At 40.6% G+C, this 19,961-nt stretch overlaps 3 protein-coding genes and 5 non-coding genes across 9 annotated transcripts; 2 read left to right on the top strand and 6 right to left on the bottom strand.

Moving 5' to 3' along the window:
- Positions 1–534: 534 nt before the first annotated feature.
- Positions 535–608, bottom strand: TRNAT-UGU. Its single transcript has one exon. It is a non-coding gene; the product is annotated as a tRNA-Thr (tRNA).
- A 683-nt stretch (positions 609–1,291) lies between these two features.
- On the bottom strand, positions 1,292–1,366 carry TRNAT-CGU. Its single transcript has one exon. It is a non-coding gene; the product is annotated as a tRNA-Thr (tRNA).
- A 400-nt stretch (positions 1,367–1,766) lies between these two features.
- TRNAT-CGU lies at positions 1,767–1,840 on the bottom strand. The gene has a single exon. It is a non-coding gene; the product is annotated as a tRNA-Thr (tRNA).
- Positions 1,841–2,916: 1,076 nt separating this feature from the next.
- On the bottom strand, positions 2,917–2,990 carry TRNAT-AGU. Its single transcript has one exon. It is a non-coding gene; the product is annotated as a tRNA-Thr (tRNA).
- Positions 2,991–3,107: 117 nt separating this feature from the next.
- TRNAT-CGU lies at positions 3,108–3,181 on the bottom strand. The gene has a single exon. It is a non-coding gene; the product is annotated as a tRNA-Thr (tRNA).
- A 1,005-nt stretch (positions 3,182–4,186) lies between these two features.
- LOC111456907 (cellulose synthase A catalytic subunit 8 [UDP-forming]) lies at positions 4,187–11,882 on the top strand. Of its 2 annotated transcripts, none has more exons than XM_023098970.1 (13): positions 4,187–4,806; positions 4,903–4,983; positions 5,065–5,116; positions 5,200–5,341; positions 6,098–6,373; positions 7,073–7,418; positions 7,963–8,100; positions 8,203–8,328; positions 8,405–8,617; positions 9,246–9,507; positions 9,604–9,803; positions 10,706–11,059; positions 11,140–11,882. In XM_023098970.1, the coding sequence occupies exons 1-13, from the start codon at positions 4,690–4,692 to the stop codon at positions 11,725–11,727; spliced, it is 2,895 nt and encodes a 964-aa protein (XP_022954738.1). In that variant the 5' UTR covers positions 4,187–4,689; the 3' UTR covers positions 11,728–11,882. The 2 variants fall into 2 exon arrangements, with proteins under 2 accessions (XP_022954738.1, XP_022954737.1); XM_023098969.1 differs by having other exon boundaries at positions 4,188–4,806; positions 4,910–4,983.
- Positions 11,883–12,676: 794 nt separating this feature from the next.
- LOC111456710 lies at positions 12,677–15,154 on the top strand (the record flags this gene model as incomplete). The annotated part of the gene is made up of 3 exons (XM_023098677.1): positions 12,677–12,951; positions 13,042–13,394; positions 14,654–15,154. Coding segments are annotated over 3 exons (888 nt in total), but the record flags the coding sequence as incomplete, so codon positions are not given.
- A 960-nt stretch (positions 15,155–16,114) lies between these two features.
- Positions 16,115–19,603, bottom strand: LOC111457267 (nucleobase-ascorbate transporter 2). The gene is made up of 13 exons (XM_023099483.1): positions 19,091–19,603; positions 18,904–19,001; positions 18,638–18,814; positions 18,464–18,564; positions 18,305–18,380; positions 18,164–18,223; positions 17,899–18,083; positions 17,714–17,810; positions 17,496–17,641; positions 17,330–17,421; positions 17,170–17,247; positions 16,931–17,091; positions 16,115–16,842 (listed from the first exon to the last, which is right to left on the bottom strand). The coding sequence occupies exons 1-13, from the start codon at positions 19,179–19,181 to the stop codon at positions 16,630–16,632; spliced, it is 1,575 nt and encodes a 524-aa protein (XP_022955251.1). The 5' UTR covers positions 19,182–19,603; the 3' UTR covers positions 16,115–16,629.
- Between the last annotated feature and the right edge of the window lie 358 nt (positions 19,604–19,961).

The raw sequence follows: 19,961 nt of genomic DNA, 5'->3' as shown, positions 1-19,961 counted from the left end.
ACTTTCCTGCCTTAATACAAAATAAGTAATACAATTATGAAAGTTGTGAGGTGATTTAAATTAAAAGTATCGAGCCGGGAGTGATGCCTTTCCTCCCGCTTACTAAACGGGTGCTCTAACCAACTGAGCTATGAGAGCAACATGAAATTATATAGATACCAATTCTAGAATCGCCAAATAAGTAAACACCCAAACAAACATATCTTAGGGCTCTGGTGAAAACTTTAGTAAGGAAAAGGGGAAGAGTTGCAAAGACTACTTCGGTTTACACTATACATAGAATTATATCATAAAATACTTATTGAGAGTTGAACTCAAGACCTCCCACTTACTAAAGTGGTGCTCTAACCAACTGAACTATAAGAGCTACTTGTACAAAAATGTATCAATTACAAAATCACTAAACAAACGAACACCCAAAACCAAATGAATTTACCATGTCACTTACTAAACTGGTGCTCTAACCAACTAAACTATAAGAACTACTTACAAGCAAAAAGTAGTAAAATTAGCAAACAAACACTGAATTTTCTATGCTTTTGTTGAGAGTTGAACTCAAGACCTTTTGCTTACAAAACAAGTGCTCTAACCAACTGAGCAACAAAAACTACTTGGAAAAGAGGACGTATCGAACGCTGAAACGACAACCAAATAAATACTCGAACACTCTTAAGTTTCTGATACCATGTTAACTTTATGAAAGAAAAACAGAAAACCAAACCCCTAATTGTCGTAGGCATTCACTGGACGACGACACGTGGTGCACTTAATTCTTTGTTCGACATGGCCAAGTTTAGGGCATGACTCTAATATCATGTTAGAAATCACAGATCTCCACAATGGTATGATATAGTCCACTTGAACATAGGCTCTCATGGTTTTGCTTTAGCCTTCCCAAAATGTCTCATTGTCAATGGAGATCTATTCCTTACTTATAAACCCATGATCTTTCTCTAAATTAGTCAGTGTGGGACAACCTTCCAACAATCCCAACATTGGGGCATCATAATAGTTACTAAGCTCATCGAATCAAAGTTGATAAATCTTTTCAATTTATTATTTTTTTTTTATAAATTCAAGAGTTAATTTTAAGTTTTGAAATGGATGAAAGTAGCCCTCCCGCTTACTAAACGGGTAACGGGTATCCTAACCAATTGATCTATAAAAGCTACTCATAAGCAAAAACGTAACCAACCCTAATCAAGAATATTAATACAAGCATGATAATTTTAAAGTTGAATGACAAACAGAGATTTTAAAATATTAGAGAAACCACATAAATCTATGCTCTTGCTCTTGTTGAGAGTTGAACTCAAAGACCTCTCGCTTACGAAACAAGTGCTCTAACCAACTAAGCTACAAAAGCCACTTGAAAAATAAGATATATCGAACGCTGAAACAACAACAAAAAAAATACTCAAACATTATCTTAGGTTTCTGATACCATGTAAACTTTATGAAAGGAAAAGAAAAAAATTTCTATTTTAGTCATCAATATATAAACCCCTAGCTCTTGTATGATGAAGAAGAACTTTGCCTAAGGTGGAAGTCATAAAGAGACAAATTATTTGATAATCAATCTTGAACTTAAAATGGTAGACAATGCGCTCTTATCAAGAGTAGAACTCAAGACCTCCCACTTACTAAAGTGGTGCTCTAACCATAAGAGCTACTTATAAACAAAAGCGTACCAATCATAGAATCCCCAAACAAACACACAAGACAATCAACAAAGATTTTAAAATATTGGATACTAAATGAACTTATGCTCTTGTTGAGAGTTGAACCCAAGACCTCTCACTTACGAAACAAGTGTTCTAACCGACTGAGCTACAAGAGCAACTTGAAAAAAAGACTATTGAATGCTGAAACGACAACTTAGGTTCACATTGTATGTAAAATTGTATTATGAAATACATATCTAAGAGACCTATTTATAGTATGAGAAAAACAAGTGTCATGATGTGACTGAGAAGTACAACGTATCATCCAACACACTAAGAAGAGTGTGCATGAAAGCCAAGCATGACATGAGTAAGATTAGAGACAACAATATCATCAGAGTGTGAGAGATAGACTTGAAAGTCACCGATTTGGGCCTAAGCCGTAACTTCAAAAGTTAGGGTTCCGACATGAGTTTCAACATGCAATAATAGAGTTAAGTTTGTATATATAAAATATTAAAACTCACCAAATTTGGTGTCAATCAGACACCAGACAAAAGCTCTATGAGATAAAATGCGAAAATGACGTCTACTCCCGCTAGAAGTAAAATGTCTCAGGATGTACAATAGGAGGAGACATGGTGTCAACTCTCCACCAACCCTAGGCCTCATGGCCTAAGTGAGCAATCTCATGGTACATATGGGTGTCATGGTTTGAGTGAATGTTGCAAGACGAGCGTCTTAGGCATCTTCTTTTAAGAATGGACTTTCGAGGACAAAACGGGTGTGCCGACATTGCATCCTAGACCTTAAATCGAAAGTTGGTATATAAGGTCATTCTTCGACCCAGTAAGTAGAAATGTCTCGACATGGATATGGGAGAGTTCATGCCTCTATATTGCTTGGATTGATGGATGTTTGGGACGTCCCAATTATGAAGTTGACTCATGGATAGGTTCTGAATAAACATGTCTGAGCGAACAGCAAAAGTTGATGATGACATGTCGAGGCCCGAGAAAGCATCATGAAGCATCAATGGGATTTGAGAGTTCCCAATTAGCCCTATACGAGCTGTATTGATCTGATAAACAATGTAATGCCCTAGTACGTGCTAAAACCCTTTGGTAAGCTTTGGTTATTTTTTTGACGAAGAGTCCAAACACATCTAAAACAAGTTTCAAAAGAAAGCACAAGCATGTAGCCCGTGTTATTGAGAATCAAGATAGTGAAACAAGTTTATTTAAGAATCCAATGCTCTTATTGAGATTTGAACTCAAGACCTCCCACTTACTAAACAAGTGCTCTAACCACCTGAGCTATAAGAGCTACTCATAAACAAAAAGTAGCAATCACATAATGACCAAACAAAAAAACACCCAAGACCAAATTTGAAAGTTGAATGACAAGCATAGATTTTAAAAGATTAAAAACCAAATGAATCAATGCTCTTGTTGAGAGTTGAACTCAAGACCTCTCGCTTACGAAACAAGTACTCTAACCAACTGAGCTACAAGAGCCACTTGAAATCTAGGACATATTGGACGTTCAGACCACAAACAAACAAATACTCGAATCCTTTAGATCTTAAGTTTCTGATACCATGTTAATTTTATGAAAGGAAAGGGGGAAAAAACAACCAGGATTTACATTGTATGTAAAATTGTATTATGAAATACATTCCTAAGAGACCTATTTAAAATATAAGAACAACTAACCGAGAAATCCATGAATCGGGATCCTAATGCATATAGATATACAAATGGTCCAATGGGAGCAAGAATTTCCAGCAACATTTCATTTCTGAGCAAAAAAGTCATCTTCATTTTCAAGTAGTGTTAACTCGATTATGTATTAATCAATATTCAATTGATCGGTCTAAGGTTATCGATAAAAAAAGATTTGTCTAAGTCACTTCGTTTCTTTTTGTCCAAGTTTCTTCTCTTTTTGTCTAGCTCACTTTAATCGGGTGTTACTACGTATATAAATTATCTAGATTGAGTGTGAGTAGTGCAATCCCAATAGAGTGACGCATATGGCAGAACGAAACTTAGTTTCCACATGACTTGTGTTCGATAGATGAAGAAGAACCTTATCTAAGGTTCAACAAAATCATAAAGAGACACAAAAAAGTAAAATGGGGTTTGAGTTCTCCTTAAGGCCTAGTTATATATGAATATAAGTCATGATGTCACACGGTTGAAAATGTAAGATCGTGACACTCAACGTTTCAGCCTCCTAATAAGCGACTTGTTGCCGTAGCACAGTAGCAACCGACTGATTCGTTCAGGTGCAAAGAGGCAATAGTGTTAGAGGCTCCATCTAGACGACTAAGATGCTACAAAGGCACTACCACGTGCTGCATTACGTCCCATGACCATCTTGGCATCGTCCTACTTTAGGTGAGGTTCTATCTCCATCTTCCATTAGTGCAACGCATCAATCGAAAAGAATACGTGTAGCACGTTGCAACAAAAGCTTGATTCTAGCCGTCCCCACCATTTTTCCAGCCAATAGTGTTTCTTTCCACTGATCATTTATTGGGTCTAGCCCTAGTTGGGTGACGGGGATCGTCACCAACACAGTTCCTGATCTGGGTTGATTGTGTTCGCGGGGTTGCTTTCTCATGGAAAAGGGTTGGTGCAAAATCGTCCTCCGCCCAACCAAATCTTTGCTTCCACTTCCCGCAAGCATTCAAATCCGTCTGTAACACAGAGTTTGCTTCTCATCTCCTCTTCCTCACTCTGCAGATGCCTGAAACCAACTTCCCAACCTCTCATCTTTTCAACCACTACCCTCCAATGCTTTCACCGCCCTCTCCCAAACATCGGTTCCGTTCATCTGGGTTCTTCGTTTTCCATATAAAATCACCCACAAACCCTAATTCAAGGCCTGCTAGAGTCATTTTTGATTTGGGGTTGCAGAATCAAGGCAATCCAAGGGACTGACTGGCTTGTGAGTATCAGAATGATGGTTTCTGATATCCCGATTTGCCACACTTGTGGTGAGCAAGTCGGAGTTGATACCAATGGAGAGGTTTTCGTTGCTTGCCATGAGTGCCAATTTCCCATTTGCAAAGTCTGCGTTCAGTATGATATCAAGGAAGGCCGCAATGTTTGCTTGCGGTGTGGCTCGCCATTTGACAGTATTTTCTCATCACTGAACTTGAATTTCATTTTGATCTGAATATTATCAGTGATTCTTGTATTTCCAGTTGTTGAGTTTGTTTGCATGATCTGAGTGTTCAGAGAATTTACTGATGGATGATACAAAGACATCAGGAAATCAACACACCATGGCATCTCATCTCAGTCATTCTCAGGTAAATTTTGTTTTGTCAGCTTCATTCACTTGTTAGTTGTGACCAGTTACAAGTATTCACTGTTTTTTTGTTCTTGATTAGGATGTTGGAGTTCATGCTAGACATGTCAGTAGCGTATCAACTGTGGATAGTGGTAATTAATATAGATTTTGTTACTCACGTTGGGATTCTTTCATGTTGTTCCTGTTCTTGATAATCTTTTCTTGTTTTGTGAAGAATTGAATGATGAATCTGGGAACCCAATTTGGAAGAACAGAGTAGAGAGTTGGAAGGATAAGAAGAACAAAAAGAAAAGGTCTACTGTGAAGACAGAACAAGAAGCTCAAGTTCCACCCCAACAACAAATGGAAGAGAAGCAGTAAGTACAAGGATGTTTGGTTTATTTAATGTAATTTGTATTGTAAGAATTTAATGGTCAGACCTGTCATGTTGCTTTAACATTTTGAACGCATGATTGGAGCAAAAATGTAGCAAAAATGTAATAACTTAAGCCTACCACTGGCAGATATTGTCCTCTTTGGACTTTCCCTTTCAGACTTGTTTTTAAAACGTGTCTTCTAGGGAGAGGTTTTCACACCCTTATAAAGATGTTTCGTTCTCCTCCCCAATCGATGTGGGATCTCACAATCCACCCCTTCGAGGCCCTGCGTCCTCGCTGACATTCGTTCCATTCTCCAATCCATGTGGGACCCCCCAGTCCACCTCCCTTCGGGGCCCAACGTCCTTCCTGGCACACCCCCTCGTGTCCACCCCCTTCGGGGCTCAGCATCCTCGCTGGCACATCGTCCGGTGTCGGCTCTGGTACCATTTGTAACAGTCCAAGCCCATTGCTAGCAAATATCGTCTTCTTTGGGCTTTCCCTTCTGGACTTCCTTCAAGGTTTTTAAAACGCGTCTTCTAGGGAGAGGTTTCTACATCCTTATAAAAGAATGTTTCGTTTTCCTCCCCAACCGATGTGGTATCTCACAAAAAACCTGGTTTTTGTGTATTGATGGCCTTTTCTATGCTTCATATCGGTACAAGTTCTTGGTTAGAGAAGGCTCAAAATTTCATTCTTCTAATGATATGGTAATTAGTCATTACACTTACGAAAATGTGGTTTTTGTTCTTCCAGGATTTCAGAGGAGGCTGTAGTTACACACTCATTTTCGTCAGTTTATCCGATTCCGTCGAGCAGATTAACACCATACAGAATAGTGATAATCATGCGATTGATCATTCTAGGTCTTTTCTTTCAATATAGGATTACAAATCCTGTTGATAGTGCTTTTGGTCTATGGCTCACTTCTATCATATGTGAAATCTGGTTCGCCTTCTCCTGGGTGTTGGATCAGTTCCCTAAATGGTTTCCTGTCTGCAGGGACACATTTATTGACAGATTATCAGCCAGGTAGGAGCAAGAAACCAAAACTTAGGAACCCCTCTTTCTGTTGAGGATTATTGGGATTGGGAGTGTCCCACATTGGTTAATTTAGTGGAAGATCATGGGTTTATAAGTGAGGAATACTATCTTCATTGGTATGAGGCCTTTTGGGGAAGCCCAAAGCAAAGCCATGAGAGCTTATGCTCAAAGTGGACAATATCATACCATTGTGGAGAGTCGTGATTCCTAACATGGTATCAGAGCCATGCCCTAAACCTAACCATGCCAATAGAATCCTCAAATATCGAACAAAGAATGGCGAGCCTCGAAGGTGTAGTCAAAAGTGACTAAAGTGTCGAACAAATGGTGTACTTTGTTCGAGGGCTCCAGAGAAGGAGTCGAGCCTCAATTAAGGGGAGGCTATTCGAGGCTCCATAAGCCTCAGGGGAGGCTTATAGTGTGCTTTGTTCGAGGGGAGGATTGTTGAGGATTATTGGGATTGGGAGTGTCCCACATTGGTTAATTTAGTGGAAGATCATGGGTTTATAAGTGAGGAATACTATCTTCATTGGTATGAGGCCTTTTGGGGAAGCCCAAAGCAAAGCCATGAGAGCTTATGCTCAAAGTGGACAATATCATACCATTGTGGAGAGTCGTGATTCCTAACACTTTCTACTTTGCAGCTTCTGATACGGTATTCATTGTGTTCATCCATTTCTATGTCAGGTTTGAAAGAGAGGGAGAACCTTCCCAGCTTGCTGCTGTGGATTTTTTTGTGAGTACCGTTGATCCTTTGAAAGAACCTCCTCTAATCACTGCGAATACCGTGCTTTCAATCCTTGCTGTGGACTATCCTGTCGATAAAGTCTCCTGCTATGTGTCCGATGACGGTGCAGCTATGCTCACATTTGAATCTCTAGTTGAAACAGCTGACTTTGCAAGGAAATGGGTTCCATTCTGCAAAAAATTCTCCATTGAACCTCGAGCTCCTGAGTTTTACTTCTCCCAGAAAATAGACTATTTGAAAGATAAAGTACAACCTTCTTTTGTAAAGGAACGTAGAGCTATGAAAGTAAGAACTCCAAGCTTCCTCTAACATTCCGCTCGTTTTTTTAGTAGTTCCCATGACTGAGTGACTTGTTAGATTTGAATTTTATAAATATGTCATATAGGGTGAGATCACACATCGGTTGGAGAAGGGAACGAAACATTCCTTATAAGGGTGTGGAAACCTCTCCCTAACAGACGCGTTTTAAAATCGTGAGGCTGATAGTGCTACATAATGAGCTTAAAGCAGACAATATCTGTTAGCGGTGGGCTTTGGTTGTTATAAATGGTATTAGAGCCAGACACCGAACGGTGTGCCAACGAGGTCGTTGGGCCCCCAAGGGAGGTGGATTGTGAGACCCACTTCGGTTGGAGATGGGAACTAAGCATTCCCTATAAGGGTGTGGAAACCTCTCCCTAACATACGCGTTTTAAAATCATGAGACTGACGGCGATACGTAATGGGCTAAAGCGGACAATATTTGCTAGCTGTGGGCTTGGGCTGTTACATATAGTATATCAATTGTCACAAACAGTTACTTAACAATTAGTCTGCTAAATCATTGCAGAGAGCTTATGAAGAGTTTAAAGTACGAGTCAATGCTTTGGTGGCAAAGGCTCAAAAAACACCTGATGAAGGCTGGTCCATGCAAGATGGAACAGCTTGGCCAGGAAACAATCCACGTGATCACCCTGGAATGATTCAGGTTAAAAACTATTCATTCGATTCCGATATTCTACTTACAGAGAAGAATATTCACTTGAAAATTTGAATCAAATGTTCAAACGTAGAGGATGAATCATTTCAGGTTTTTCTTGGAAATACCGGCGCCCATGACGTAGAGGGAAATGAACTTCCTCGACTAGTCTACGTCTCCAGAGAGAAGAGGCCTGGTTACCAGCATCACAAAAAAGCTGGTGCTGAAAATGCTCTGGTACCCATTTATCTATCACATTTTATTTGTTGCAGGCACATCAAAGTTGTATACTCAAATCTTTGTCCTTAAACAGGTAAGGGTATCTGCAGTCCTCACAAATGCCCCCTTCATTCTTAACCTTGACTGTGATCACTATGTTAACAATAGTCAAGCTATACGTGAGGCAATGTGTTTCTTGATGGACCCACAAGTTGGCCGAGATGTATGCTATGTTCAATTTCCTCAGAGGTTTGATGGCATTGATCGAAGTGATCGATATGCCAATCGCAACACGGTTTTCTTCGATGTGAGTTTGAAGTTAGTTTTATTGTCTTGAAACATACATGATCATTCTATCCAATCCTTTACCGAAGAATATTGAACATAATTTTCCATGCTTCAGAAGCATCCGAGCTCTTAGTGCTAGATAGTGTGTATGCCAAAATGTTTGCCGAATAGATGTCGAAACGTACTTATACTATATCAGTTATGTGAGATCCCACACCAGTTGAAGAGGGGAACAAAGCATCCCTTGTAAGGGTGTGGAAACCTCTCCCTAACAAACGCGTTTTAAAACCGTGAGGCTGATGGCGATACGTAACAGGCCAAAGCGGACAATATTTGCTAGCAGTGAGCTTGGGCTGTTACAAATGGTATTAGAGCCAAACACTGGGCGGTGTGCCAGTGAGGACGTTGGACTCCCAAGGGGAGTGGATTGTGAGATCCCACATCAGTTGGAGAGGGGAACAAAGTATCTTTTGTAAGGGTGTGGTAACCTCTCCGAAACAGACGCGTTTTAAAACCATGAGGCTGATGGCGATACGTAACGGGCCAAAGTGGTGAGCTTCGGCGGTTACAAGTTAAGCTTGATCCCGATCCCTGCATTAGTTAGTCTTCAGGCTCATCAGTTTTGAGGATCTTCATTTTTGTTTCAGGTGAACATGAAAGGATTGGATGGCATCCAGGGACCAGTTTATGTTGGTACAGGTTGTGTTTTCAATAGACAGGCACTCTATGGCTACGGACCTCCTTCCATGCCTAGCTTATCTAAGACATCCTCGTCATCTTGCTCTTGGTGTGGCTGCTGCTCTTGCTGCTGCCCTTCCAAGAAGATCTCAAAAGATCAGACTGAGATTCAGAGAGATGCAAAAAGAGAAGAGCTTGATGCTGCAATCTTTAACCTCAGGGAAATAGATAGTAAGTCTAATCTAATCTTGGTGGAATTGGGTATTAGAAATTTAAGGCACTAGTTCTCTGAATGGCTTAGAATTTAAATTTGGCTTTGTTCTACAGATTATGATGAGTATGAGAGATCAATGCTGATTTCTCAACTGAGCTTTGAGAAAACTTTCGGATTGTCGTCTGTGTTTATCGAGTCTACGCTAATGGAAAATGGAGGAGTAGCAGAATCTGCAAATCCGTCGACTTTGATCAAGGAAGCAATTCATGTCATTAGCTGTGGTTATGAAGAGAAGTCCGCTTGGGGAAAAGAGGTATTGGTTTTAGTTCATATGTGAAAATTATTGAAATATTATGTGAGATCTCACGTCGGTTGGGGGGAGAACGATGCATCTTTTATAAGGGTGTGGAAATCTCTCCCTAACAGACACGTTTTAAAAATCTTGAGGGGAAGCCCGAAAGGAAAAACCCAAAGAGGACAATATCTGGTAGCAGTGGGCTTGGGTCGTTACAAATGGTATCAAAGCCAGACACCGGACAATGTATCAGTGGGGAGGCGAAACCTTGAAGGAGGGTGGACACGAGGCGGTGTGCCAGCAAAGATGCTGGGCCCTAAAAGGGGGTGAATTTGGGGGTCGAGAAGGAAATGAGTGCCAATGAGGATGCTAGAGGCCCCGAAGGGGGTGGATTGTGAGATCCCATATTGGTTGGGAGGAAAACAAAACATTCTTTATAAGGGTGTGGAAACCTCTCCCTAGCGGACCGTGTTTTAAAAATCTTGAGGCGAACCCTGAAAGGAAAAAGCCCAAAGAGGACAATGTCTACTAGCAGGGGGCTTTGGCCGTTACAAATTGTATAGATCCAGACATCGGACGATGTGCCAGTGAGAAGGCTGAGCCCCGAAGGGGGGTGGACACAAGGCGGTGTGCCAGCAAGGATGCTGGGCCCCGAAGGGGAGTGGATTGTGAGATCTCACATAGGTTAGGTAGGAGAACGAAACATTCTTTATGAAGGGTGTGGAAACCTCTCCCTAGTAGACGCGTTTTAAAAACCTTGAGAAGAACCTCAAAGGGAAAAACCCAAAGAGAACAATATTTACTAGCGATGGGCTCAAGACCGCTACCTATTATCTCTCTCTTTTACTTAAATCTGTAGTGTAGTCAATATTTTGTGAACCCTTGTGAACATGTTTTTGGGTTGCGGCTTTGCTTTTCAGATTGGTTGGATATATGGGTCAGTGACTGAGGATATCTTAACGGGTTTCAAGATGCATTGCCGAGGGTGGAGGTCCATCTACTGCATGCCATTTAGGCCAGCATTCAAAGGGTCCGCACCAATTAACCTTTCTGATCGTCTGCACCAAGTTCTTCGATGGGCACTTGGATCTGTTGAGATTTTTCTCAGCAGACACTGTCCATTATGGTATGGATTTGCAGGCGGCCGCCTCAAATGGCTCCAAAGAATGGCTTACATAAACACCATTGTCTATCCCTTCACCTCGCTCCCTCTTGTTGCTTACTGCTCATTGCCTGCAATCTGCCTGCTCACAGGAAAGTTCATCATTCCAACGGTAAATATCTCTACCTTCCTAGATTTGTTTGTAAAATCTTCAAATAGAATTGTGTTCCTTATCTCTTCCACATCGTTCAGCTCTCGAACCTAGCAAGTACCCTTTTTCTCGGTCTCTTCTTGTCCATCATTCTCACGAGTGTCCTCGAGCTGCGTTGGAGTGGTGTTAGCATCGAAGATATATGGCGTAACGAGCAATTCTGGGTCATAGGAGGCGTCTCGGCACATCTCTTTGCTGTCTTCCAAGGTTTCCTAAAGATGTTAGCTGGTGTCGACACCAACTTCACGGTTACAGCAAAGGCAGCTGAGGACACCGAGTTTGGAGAGCTTTACATGGTGAAATGGACAACACTTTTGATCCCTCCGACAACCCTTATCGTCATCAACCTAGTCGGTGTCGTTGCGGGATTTTCTGATGCATTAAATGGTGGATATGAAGCATGGGGTCCTCTTTTTGGCAAGGTATTCTTTGCGTTTTGGGTGATTTTTCATCTCTATCCATTCCTCAAAGGTCTCATGGGTCGCCAGAATAGGACTCCAACCATTGTTGTTCTTTGGTCAGTGCTGTTGGCCTCAGTTTTCTCACTTGTTTGGGTGAAGATTAACCCATTTGTGAACCAGGTTGACAGTACAACCGTTGCACAAAGCTGCATTGCTATAGATTGTTGATTAGTTTTGAAGAAATTTACCTAAAATCTTCAATTCCTCGTCGAAGGCTCGTTGTCGTCGTGATTGTTTATACTTTATGGCACAGTTTGTAATCAAAGTATACCGATTTGCTTGAATGTGTATGAATGTTTTGGCTCACTCGTTATATTGTTTTAGTTTGTAAGAACATTTTAGTCATTTTAGACTCCTTGTTGTTGTCGTGATTGTTTATACTTTATGGCACTGTTTTAGATCAAAACATACCAATTCATTGGCTGTTGTTTTAGTTTTTAAGGATATTTTAGTCATTTTAGACTCATCATCGTTGGGATTGTTTATACTTTATGATACAGTTTGAGATCAAAACATACCAATTCACTTTAATATGTATGAAAGTTTTGGCTCACTCGCTTCAGCTGGCGTGATGTGAAATCCCACATCGTAGAAGAGAACAAATCATTTCATAACGGTAGAAATTTCTCTTTAATAGACACGTTTTAAACTTATGAAGCGACACGTTTTAAACTTATGAAGCTGGACAATAAAGAATTGAATGAATTCATCGAGCTTAATCCCAGCAATTGGCATCTGATTGAATGTATTGACAGCTTCACTACAACGCCATACATCTGATATCCAGCTATCACCACAGCTTCACTACAACGCCATACATCTGATATCCAGCTATCACCACTGTCCATGAGACAAGGTCCTTGTCGGGTTGAAATTCTGGGAGCTGCAATGAAGCTCCATGACATTTTTAAGATCACCCACTTCACAAAACTCCATGCCGTTTCGAATTAGGTTTGACAAAGATGAAAGAACGCCGAAATTTCAAGCTCACTAAGCCAAGATGATAGTGCCCTGCCGGAGATATCCAGAACATCGGAGGGGTTCTGCTATCAGTACCATCTTTTGCCGCAAATCCCAGTAAGAAACGGCAAAAACGGTGATGAATTTCCGCTATTAACCAAATAGCGGTAGCAATAATGGCGACAAATCAAAAGAAACGACGAACACTGAGATAGCCACGTGGGAGCACGAGATTCAGAAGCTTGTGGACAGCCCACATTATAACACACCCATACATTACACCTTGTGGATCAGATCCAGTTTGAACATTCATAGAATTCCATTTTTCTGGGAAAAATCAAATGGAAGCAGTAGTTCTTCAGTCTCGAACCCTAATCCGTTTCCCCAATTTGGTCTCTTTCACCAGGAGGAGACCCATTTTCACTTTGAAAGGTATGAATCTCCACATTCTATCAGATTCCCAGAAAAACCCATCTAGAATTCTTGTGTATTTCACGAGCTGAGGGATTAATTTTTATGCAGCTTGTTGAATTTGGCAGAGATTGCAGATGGGTATCGTAGCAAGAGCATTCAATTGGCTGTTTCAAGCAATGGAAACGATGGAAAAACAGGGCATCAGCCTGTTCGTAGAAGCTCTGCGCCTGGAAGAACAAGGAAGAATGTGTCATCCTTGAGAAAAACAGATACCCATAAGAATGAAGACATGAAAAAACCCAAATCAAATAACCAGGAGGAAATAATTGCTCTCTTTAGGAAGATACAGACTTCCATTGCTGAGGAAGCTGCAAGCTCCATTGATGAAAATTCTAACAAGGATGAAGATGGAACTGAGTCTATTTTGGAGGCTCTTACTGAATCAAGGAAGCAAGTAAAAGGTAATTTCTTGATTGTCTCATCTGGTGCATTCGTGAGAAATTTGACCCACCTTTGAATCCATCAATGCATCTTGCAAGAACTAAAGTCATGAACATAAACATCCCTTTTGTGGTATACAAGAACCTTGATGATAAGTTACCAATATGGCTCCTGAACCATTGTTGTAAGTTGTCATGAAGTATAGGTTCATGCATCTTCGGTTTAAGATTGTTGGGAGTGAGTCTCACATTGGTTAATTTAGGGAATGATCATGGGTTTATAAGTAGGAATACATCTTCATTGGACAGAGACCTTTTGGAAAAATCAAAAGTAAAACCATGAGAGCTTATGCTCAAAGTGGACAATATCATATCATTATGGAGGCTCGTGATTCCTAACATGGTATCAGAGTCATGTCTTTAACTTAGCCATGTCAATAGAATCTTCAATGTCAAACAAAGAAGTTGTGAGTCTCGAAGGTATAGTCAAAAGTGACCAAGTGTCGAACAAAAGGTGAACTCTATTCGAGTACTCCAGAGAAAGAGTCGAGCCTCGATTAAGGAGAGGTTGTTCGAGGGCTCCATAGGTCTCATGAGAAGCTTATAGTGTATTTTGTTCGAGGGGAGGATTGTTGGGAGTGAGTCCCACATTGGCTAATCTAGGGAATGATCGTGGGTTTCATTGATATGAGGTCTTTTAGGGAAGCCCAAAGCAAAGTCATGAAAGCTTAAGCTCAAAGTGGATAATATAATACCATTGTGGAGAGTCGTGATTCCTAACCTCTCATGTGCATATATTGGCATTTAGTTGGTTCATAACTCTCATTGTTTGGTTCATAACCCTTTTGGTTCATCTTCTATTTTGATACACGAATCATCTTGATTCATGTATGACATTAACGTTTCTATGTCATATAAAGGGTTGTCTAGGATGGTCGAGATGCATCGAGTTTGTTTGTTTGAGTATTATTTTGTATTTGTTGAGTGACATTTAGGAAGAACTTTGTCGAGAGACTTTATAGTGTGAAAGTGTAAGATATACACTTCGTAAACACTTTGATTATTGAGATTAGTTGCTACCCGTGGATGTAGGGAAATTTCTTTTCTCCGAACCAAGTAAATTTTTGTGTCTCTTTGTTCAACTTCTGTTAGTGGGTGTGTGAGTGCGATCGTTCTCACTTCCACTTACGTTACAACAAAAATATTGTGTTCTTACCTTGTGAAAACACGGCGTCACTCTATGACTGAATGAATTGTGCATTATAACTTGGTATGGACAGGCAAAACTTTAAAGAATGCAGGAGTTAAAGGGCTGAGAAGAACAGGCACATCTGAAGCTGCTGCAGAATTCAAGTTAGTACGGCCACCGTCTAACTTTGTGAAGAGATCACCAATCCCATCGCCGGCAGGAGGAAATGGTACGCATCTTACAGTGGAGAATATGAAACTTAAAGAGCTGAAAGCAGTTGCAAAATCTAGAGGAATTAAGGGATACTCCAAGTTGAAGAAAAATGAGCTGCTGGAACTGCTGACATCTTAAACCATGGCAGACCATTTTGGGTACAAATTCATGGAGCTGAACAACACCAGTCATCACAGTAAATCATTGGTCGTTTGTGTTCTTCTTGTTGCTTTTCCTTTTGTGTTCCTCGTTCTATTCGTTTCACGTGTTTTCGTTACAAAATTACAAGTTTGGACCATAACATTCAAAAGCGTATGTCCATACATTGAATCTATAACGATGCTCTAGAGTATAAGACATTGTTTGATATTGTGAGATCCTAGATCGGTTGGAGAGGGAAACGAATCATTCTTTATAAAGGTGTGGAAATCTATTACCAGTAGATGAGTTTAATAAACCTTGAGGGGAAGCCCGATAGGAAAAGCCCAAATAGGACTGAGACCACTTGTCACAATCGCACTTTTGATGGTAGTAGACTTGCGATTGTGCGATACTCACTTCCCAGCAATAAGTGAGCTAAGTCAATTCGTTCTTGTGTCGCTTACAGCCAAGTGATGTATGCTCGAGCTTTTGGCCCTAGTTTAAGAAGAAAGTTTTAGAAAATGGGGTAGAGAGATTTCGAAAAAGAGTTTTGAAAGCAAGATTTGAAAGATTGAAATTGGTGTTATATGTGATGCAAGCAGAAAGACAACAACAACGGCTTACAGCATATAACTATTGGGTAGGGAGAATATCTACTAGTAGTGGGTTTGAACTGTTACAAATAGTATTAGAGCTAGACACCGGGTCATGTGCCAACAAGCGCAATGGGTCTCAAAGGGAGGTGGATTGGGAGTCTCACATCGATTGAAGAAGGTAACGAGTGCCAACGAGAACACTGGTCCCAAAGGAAAGGAGTGGATTGTGAGATTCCAGGGAAGGGCAACAAAACGTTCTTTATAAGGATATGAAAATCTCTCTCTAATAAACACATTTTATAACCCTTGAAGGGAAGCCCGAAAGAGAATCTGGGTTTGGACTGTTACAAATAGTATTAGAGATAGACACCAGGCCATGTGCCAGCAACGAGGCTAAACTCCAAATAGAGGTGGACACCAAACAGTATGCTAGCAAGGGCAATGGGCCCCAAAGGGAGGTGAACGAGTGCCAACGAGAACACTGACCATAAGGGAGGGGGAATGGGGATTGTGAGATTCCACATCAGTTGGGGAGGACGAAACGTTCTTTATAAGGGTATGCAAATCTTTCTCTAATACACGCATTTTAAAACCCTTGAAGGGAAAGCCCAAAAAGAACAATATCTACTAGCAGTGGACTTGAGCCGTTACAACTTCACACAATAATTACCCATTTAACTCGTTCGTTCATTCGTGAGAAAGGAGGTGGTTTGTGAATGTTTCACGTACACAATATGTTGGATGGGTGAGTGAAAGTAATGAATATCAGATGCATCAAAACATCATTCTCTCCTGGTTTTCTACCCCTCTTTTCAAAGAACAAACAAATCTAAACTACAAAAATTTCACTGATTAAAAAAAACCAACAGACAATACAGATCTCTCCTTCCAAGACTAAGTTGTGGCTTTATGGCTTTATTACTTACCACTCAAAACTGGGAAGACAAGGATGCCATGCCGCTGCTCATGCTCTGCCATTGACATGTCTTAGTTCTTTCTTTACACCCTCTCTCCATTCAAGAATCTTCTCAGCCTGATACTCATTTTGTTTGCCATCTCTCTCTCTGCTGGTGCAGCAAGCAAGCAAACGTTGTTCTTTCCTGTGTATCATCCTTCTTCAAGATGGAGGGAAGAAGCGGTTTAGATTAAAAGGAAGAGTATAGAACTCTTCATTCCTGGCGTCTCCCTTGAATGTCCTGAACTTAACCCACCATGGCATTCCCCTATCTCTAGCACTGTCTTTGTAGTCAAGTGTGTTATCCAAGAACACTGCAACAATGAGAGCTACTGATGGCGGGGAGAAGAAGATGGTGTTTAAGAAGTCGTTGAACTGAACATCGAGACGAAAAATCGTGTCAGAATTGAAAGAAATGGTTAGAGAGTTCATGTTTTTGGATAAAGTTAGCTCACAAACTCACCCATCCAGCGTTGGTGTGAGCAGGACCATGGAAAGCCTTTGCAGTGTACTCCCTAAAGTAATCAGGCACAGACAAACCCAAGAACAATGCTACACCAGTTATGAACAGATTCCTCATTGAATTCATGTTTGTGAATTGCAGAAATGATAACCCCACGGAGGCTGAGAAAGAGATATTGATTAACAAACATTCCATTTCCAGAGATACACAAAATGATTCTCATTGTGATATCAACTCACCAACAAGACCAAACAAGACACAGTAAACAGCTGCAAATATGGTGAAGGGTATTGAAGCAAACAATGCACCAAATTTCCCTGCAGGAAGTTGAAGAGTCCAATATGATGAACTTGAGCAAGAAAAGATGCAATGTTACATTGTTTAGTAATGGCTGCTCACCTAGAATTGAGAAGAATATCATGAATCCAGCTGAAATCTGGATAACCCTTCGGCTACCGACACGAGTACTTCCAAGCAGCCCAACGTTTTCTCTGTATTAACATTCAATCAGAAAACTTGTATCCAATGACACAATGCAAGAAGGAGAAGCCATTGATAAGCTTACACCGACACAGTTGATCCAGACAGTGTTCCAAACAGACCACTCAGAAGAATCCCAATTCCCTGCCAACCGATGCCTCGACTCAGAACATGAGCTGGAGGCGGGGTTGCGCTTGCTAAGCGTGAGGCTGCCTTAAACGCTGCGGTCGACTGCAATACGACGATATGTTATCCATATTACTCTTTCAAGTTATTATATATTGCTAGAGTAGGGAAAAGTACCTCAATCAAAGATACCATGACTGCAGCCATCATCCCAAAGGCATGGCCAGCATCAAAAGTTGGAGCACCCCATTGAAGAGGGTATGGAATCTTAATCCTGAACGATGGTATGGGAGAAAAAGGGTAAGTTCTCTTATATCTTTTGATATCAACAAGTGAAAATGAGACCAAGTTTAGATATCAACCATGGAGCAGAAGAAATGAGGTTGGCCCTATCAGTTCTACAATTGATTTGAGTTAATTCTGGGCGATGTTTGTATGCACCACTGGCTGTCAAGAGATGTGCATACGCCCATATCACCGTGACAGATATAAGAAGCGCGAAGCGTTCGAGTATCGGAAGTTGCCTAGTATGAAAGCCTTTGAGATACTGCAAAAAGAAGCAAATGGACATGAAAAACAAGACTTTAATAGGTGTTGTTTTGCAGTAGAATGATATCTAAGCACCACCTGTGAGAAGGCTATGAAGAGTATAAGCATAGGAATGCCAATTTCCACGCATCTTCCAACCTGGGTATGAATTTCAATGGTCATAAATTCATAAAGACACACACATACACACACACACAGACAACCAAAATCTAAGTATACCACTGGGAAGCCTCTGTCAAACAAACCAAAGCCTACAAGTGCTATCACAGGAACCATTCCAAGAGGACTGAAGAACCTGAAATGAATGATGAACTTCCTTTCATTAACATTTAGTTTGAAATAGATTCAGTGATGTCTTAATTCTTAAGAAAGTTCTACCTGGAACAAATAGCCCACAACTGGCTATATCCCAAGATAATCTGTATGCTTGATGACACAATTAGAGCGCCTTGAACTGCTTTCATTGTGCTTAGAAATCTCTGTAGAAGCAACACGATTGGAGACAAATGGAAAAGTTAAGAACAGAAACAAATATCGAAATGGGTTACTGACCAAATGGGGGTCCTCGATTCTTGCTAAAGAAGAGTCATGAATGATGGAAATGATCGGAACCATAAAGGCATAAGAGCCGCCGATAACAGTCGGCAATCTTGTTCCAAACAGGGTTTGTAAAAGCGTATTGATCCCTTCAACGAAAAGCAGAGTCTGCACCACTCTTACTTTATCGCCCTGAAACAGAGTTTCAAACCCCATTTTCAAAAAACACACAGAGAAGCAGAAAAGCATATTGAAATGGGGAATATGGAACGTTTTCTCACATCATCGCCGCCCATTAAAGGAACAAGAAAAGAAGGGATCATCACAGCAGTACCCAACGCCAGAATGTAGTGCTGAAACCCCAAAGCTATGGCTTCCCCTGTTTTCAGCCATTAACATCAACAAACAACAATGATTACCAGCTCAGAAGAAAAACATCAACCAGTTGATTTAAAGGAGTAGTATTACCCCAAGATGGGTTAGAATCAATACAATACTCCAAGCCCTGAAGTTGATCCATCGGTGGATGGCTAATCTCCTCTGGTTTTGGAGCTTCCATTACTCACAAAACCCACTTCGCAAACTTCCAATATGCAAAAATCCCAAATGGGGTTATGGTAAAATAACCAAAACGTCAAAGGAAAGAAGAAAAATCCCAAGCCAGGCGCTCTCGTTTGAAACAAAACTTGAACAAAAACAGAGAAAACGAGAAGAACAATGGAAAAAGCAGAGGAGTGGGACTGAAATTAAAAAGTTACAGAAGAGAGAGAATCAGCCAAGTTGAGGGCTGAATGCAGAGAGAGAGAGAGAGAGAGAGAGAGAGAGGGAAACACACAGAGTTGCCGCCCATTAGCAACAAGCGAGCAAGCGAGCGAGAGGCTTTTTGAGGTATTCACCCATTTTTCCGCCAGACTTGCGAAAACGCCCGTTGTATTTTTTGACATTCCCGAAACTACCCTCCTAAGAACTGCCAAACTCAAATGTTACCGTTGCCCACTCAACCTCTTCTTCATCTTCCTTATAATAAATAAATAAATTAAATGTGCAGTCATTCTGTACCTAAAAAATAACAAAAAAAAAAAAACAGACAATTAAATTATTAAATGTTCCAGAATTATTAAATTCCTGGTCTGATATTTCAATTTCCCTTCAGACAACTTTATTTTAATGCACCAAATTTTGGTCAATCAAAAGGACAACTAAAAATTAATTAATGATGTCGAACACCTTAGAATCTAGATACACGATTAGATATACGAATCCATTCGGTAAGATTCTATATTAGTTGGAGAGGATAACGAAACATTTTTTATAAGAGTGTGAAAACTTCTCTAGCATA

This window comes from Cucurbita moschata, unplaced genomic scaffold, assembly GCF_002738365.1.
Source record: "Cucurbita moschata cultivar Rifu unplaced genomic scaffold, Cmos_1.0 Cmo_Scf00019, whole genome shotgun sequence".
In the NCBI taxonomy this organism is placed as follows: Eukaryota; Viridiplantae; Streptophyta; class Magnoliopsida; order Cucurbitales; family Cucurbitaceae; genus Cucurbita; species Cucurbita moschata.
This window is presented reverse-complemented; position numbering and strand designations above follow the sequence as displayed.

Excerpts from the sequence above, each read along its gene's own strand:
- LOC111456907 (XM_023098969.1), top strand. The coding sequence starts at position 4,629 with ATGATGGTTTCTGATATCCCGATTTGCCACACTTGTGGTGAGCAAGTC. Across the intron at positions 9,508-9,603 it reads TAACCTCAGGGAAATAGATA|ATTATGATGAGTATGAGAGA; the intron begins GTAAGTCTAATC and ends TTTGTTCTACAG. Across the intron at positions 11,060-11,139 it reads GAAAGTTCATCATTCCAACG|CTCTCGAACCTAGCAAGTAC; the intron begins GTAAATATCTCT and ends CACATCGTTCAG.
- LOC111457267 (XM_023099483.1), bottom strand. The coding sequence starts at position 19,181 with ATGGAAGCTCCAAAACCAGAGGAGATTAGCCATCCACCGATGGATCAA. Across the intron at positions 18,224-18,304 it reads TTGACAGAGGCTTCCCAGTG|GTTGGAAGATGCGTGGAAAT; the intron begins GTATACTTAGAT and ends ATTCATACCCAG. Across the intron at positions 18,084-18,163 it reads TCTTCATAGCCTTCTCACAG|TATCTCAAAGGCTTTCATAC; the intron begins GTGGTGCTTAGA and ends TTCTTTTTGCAG.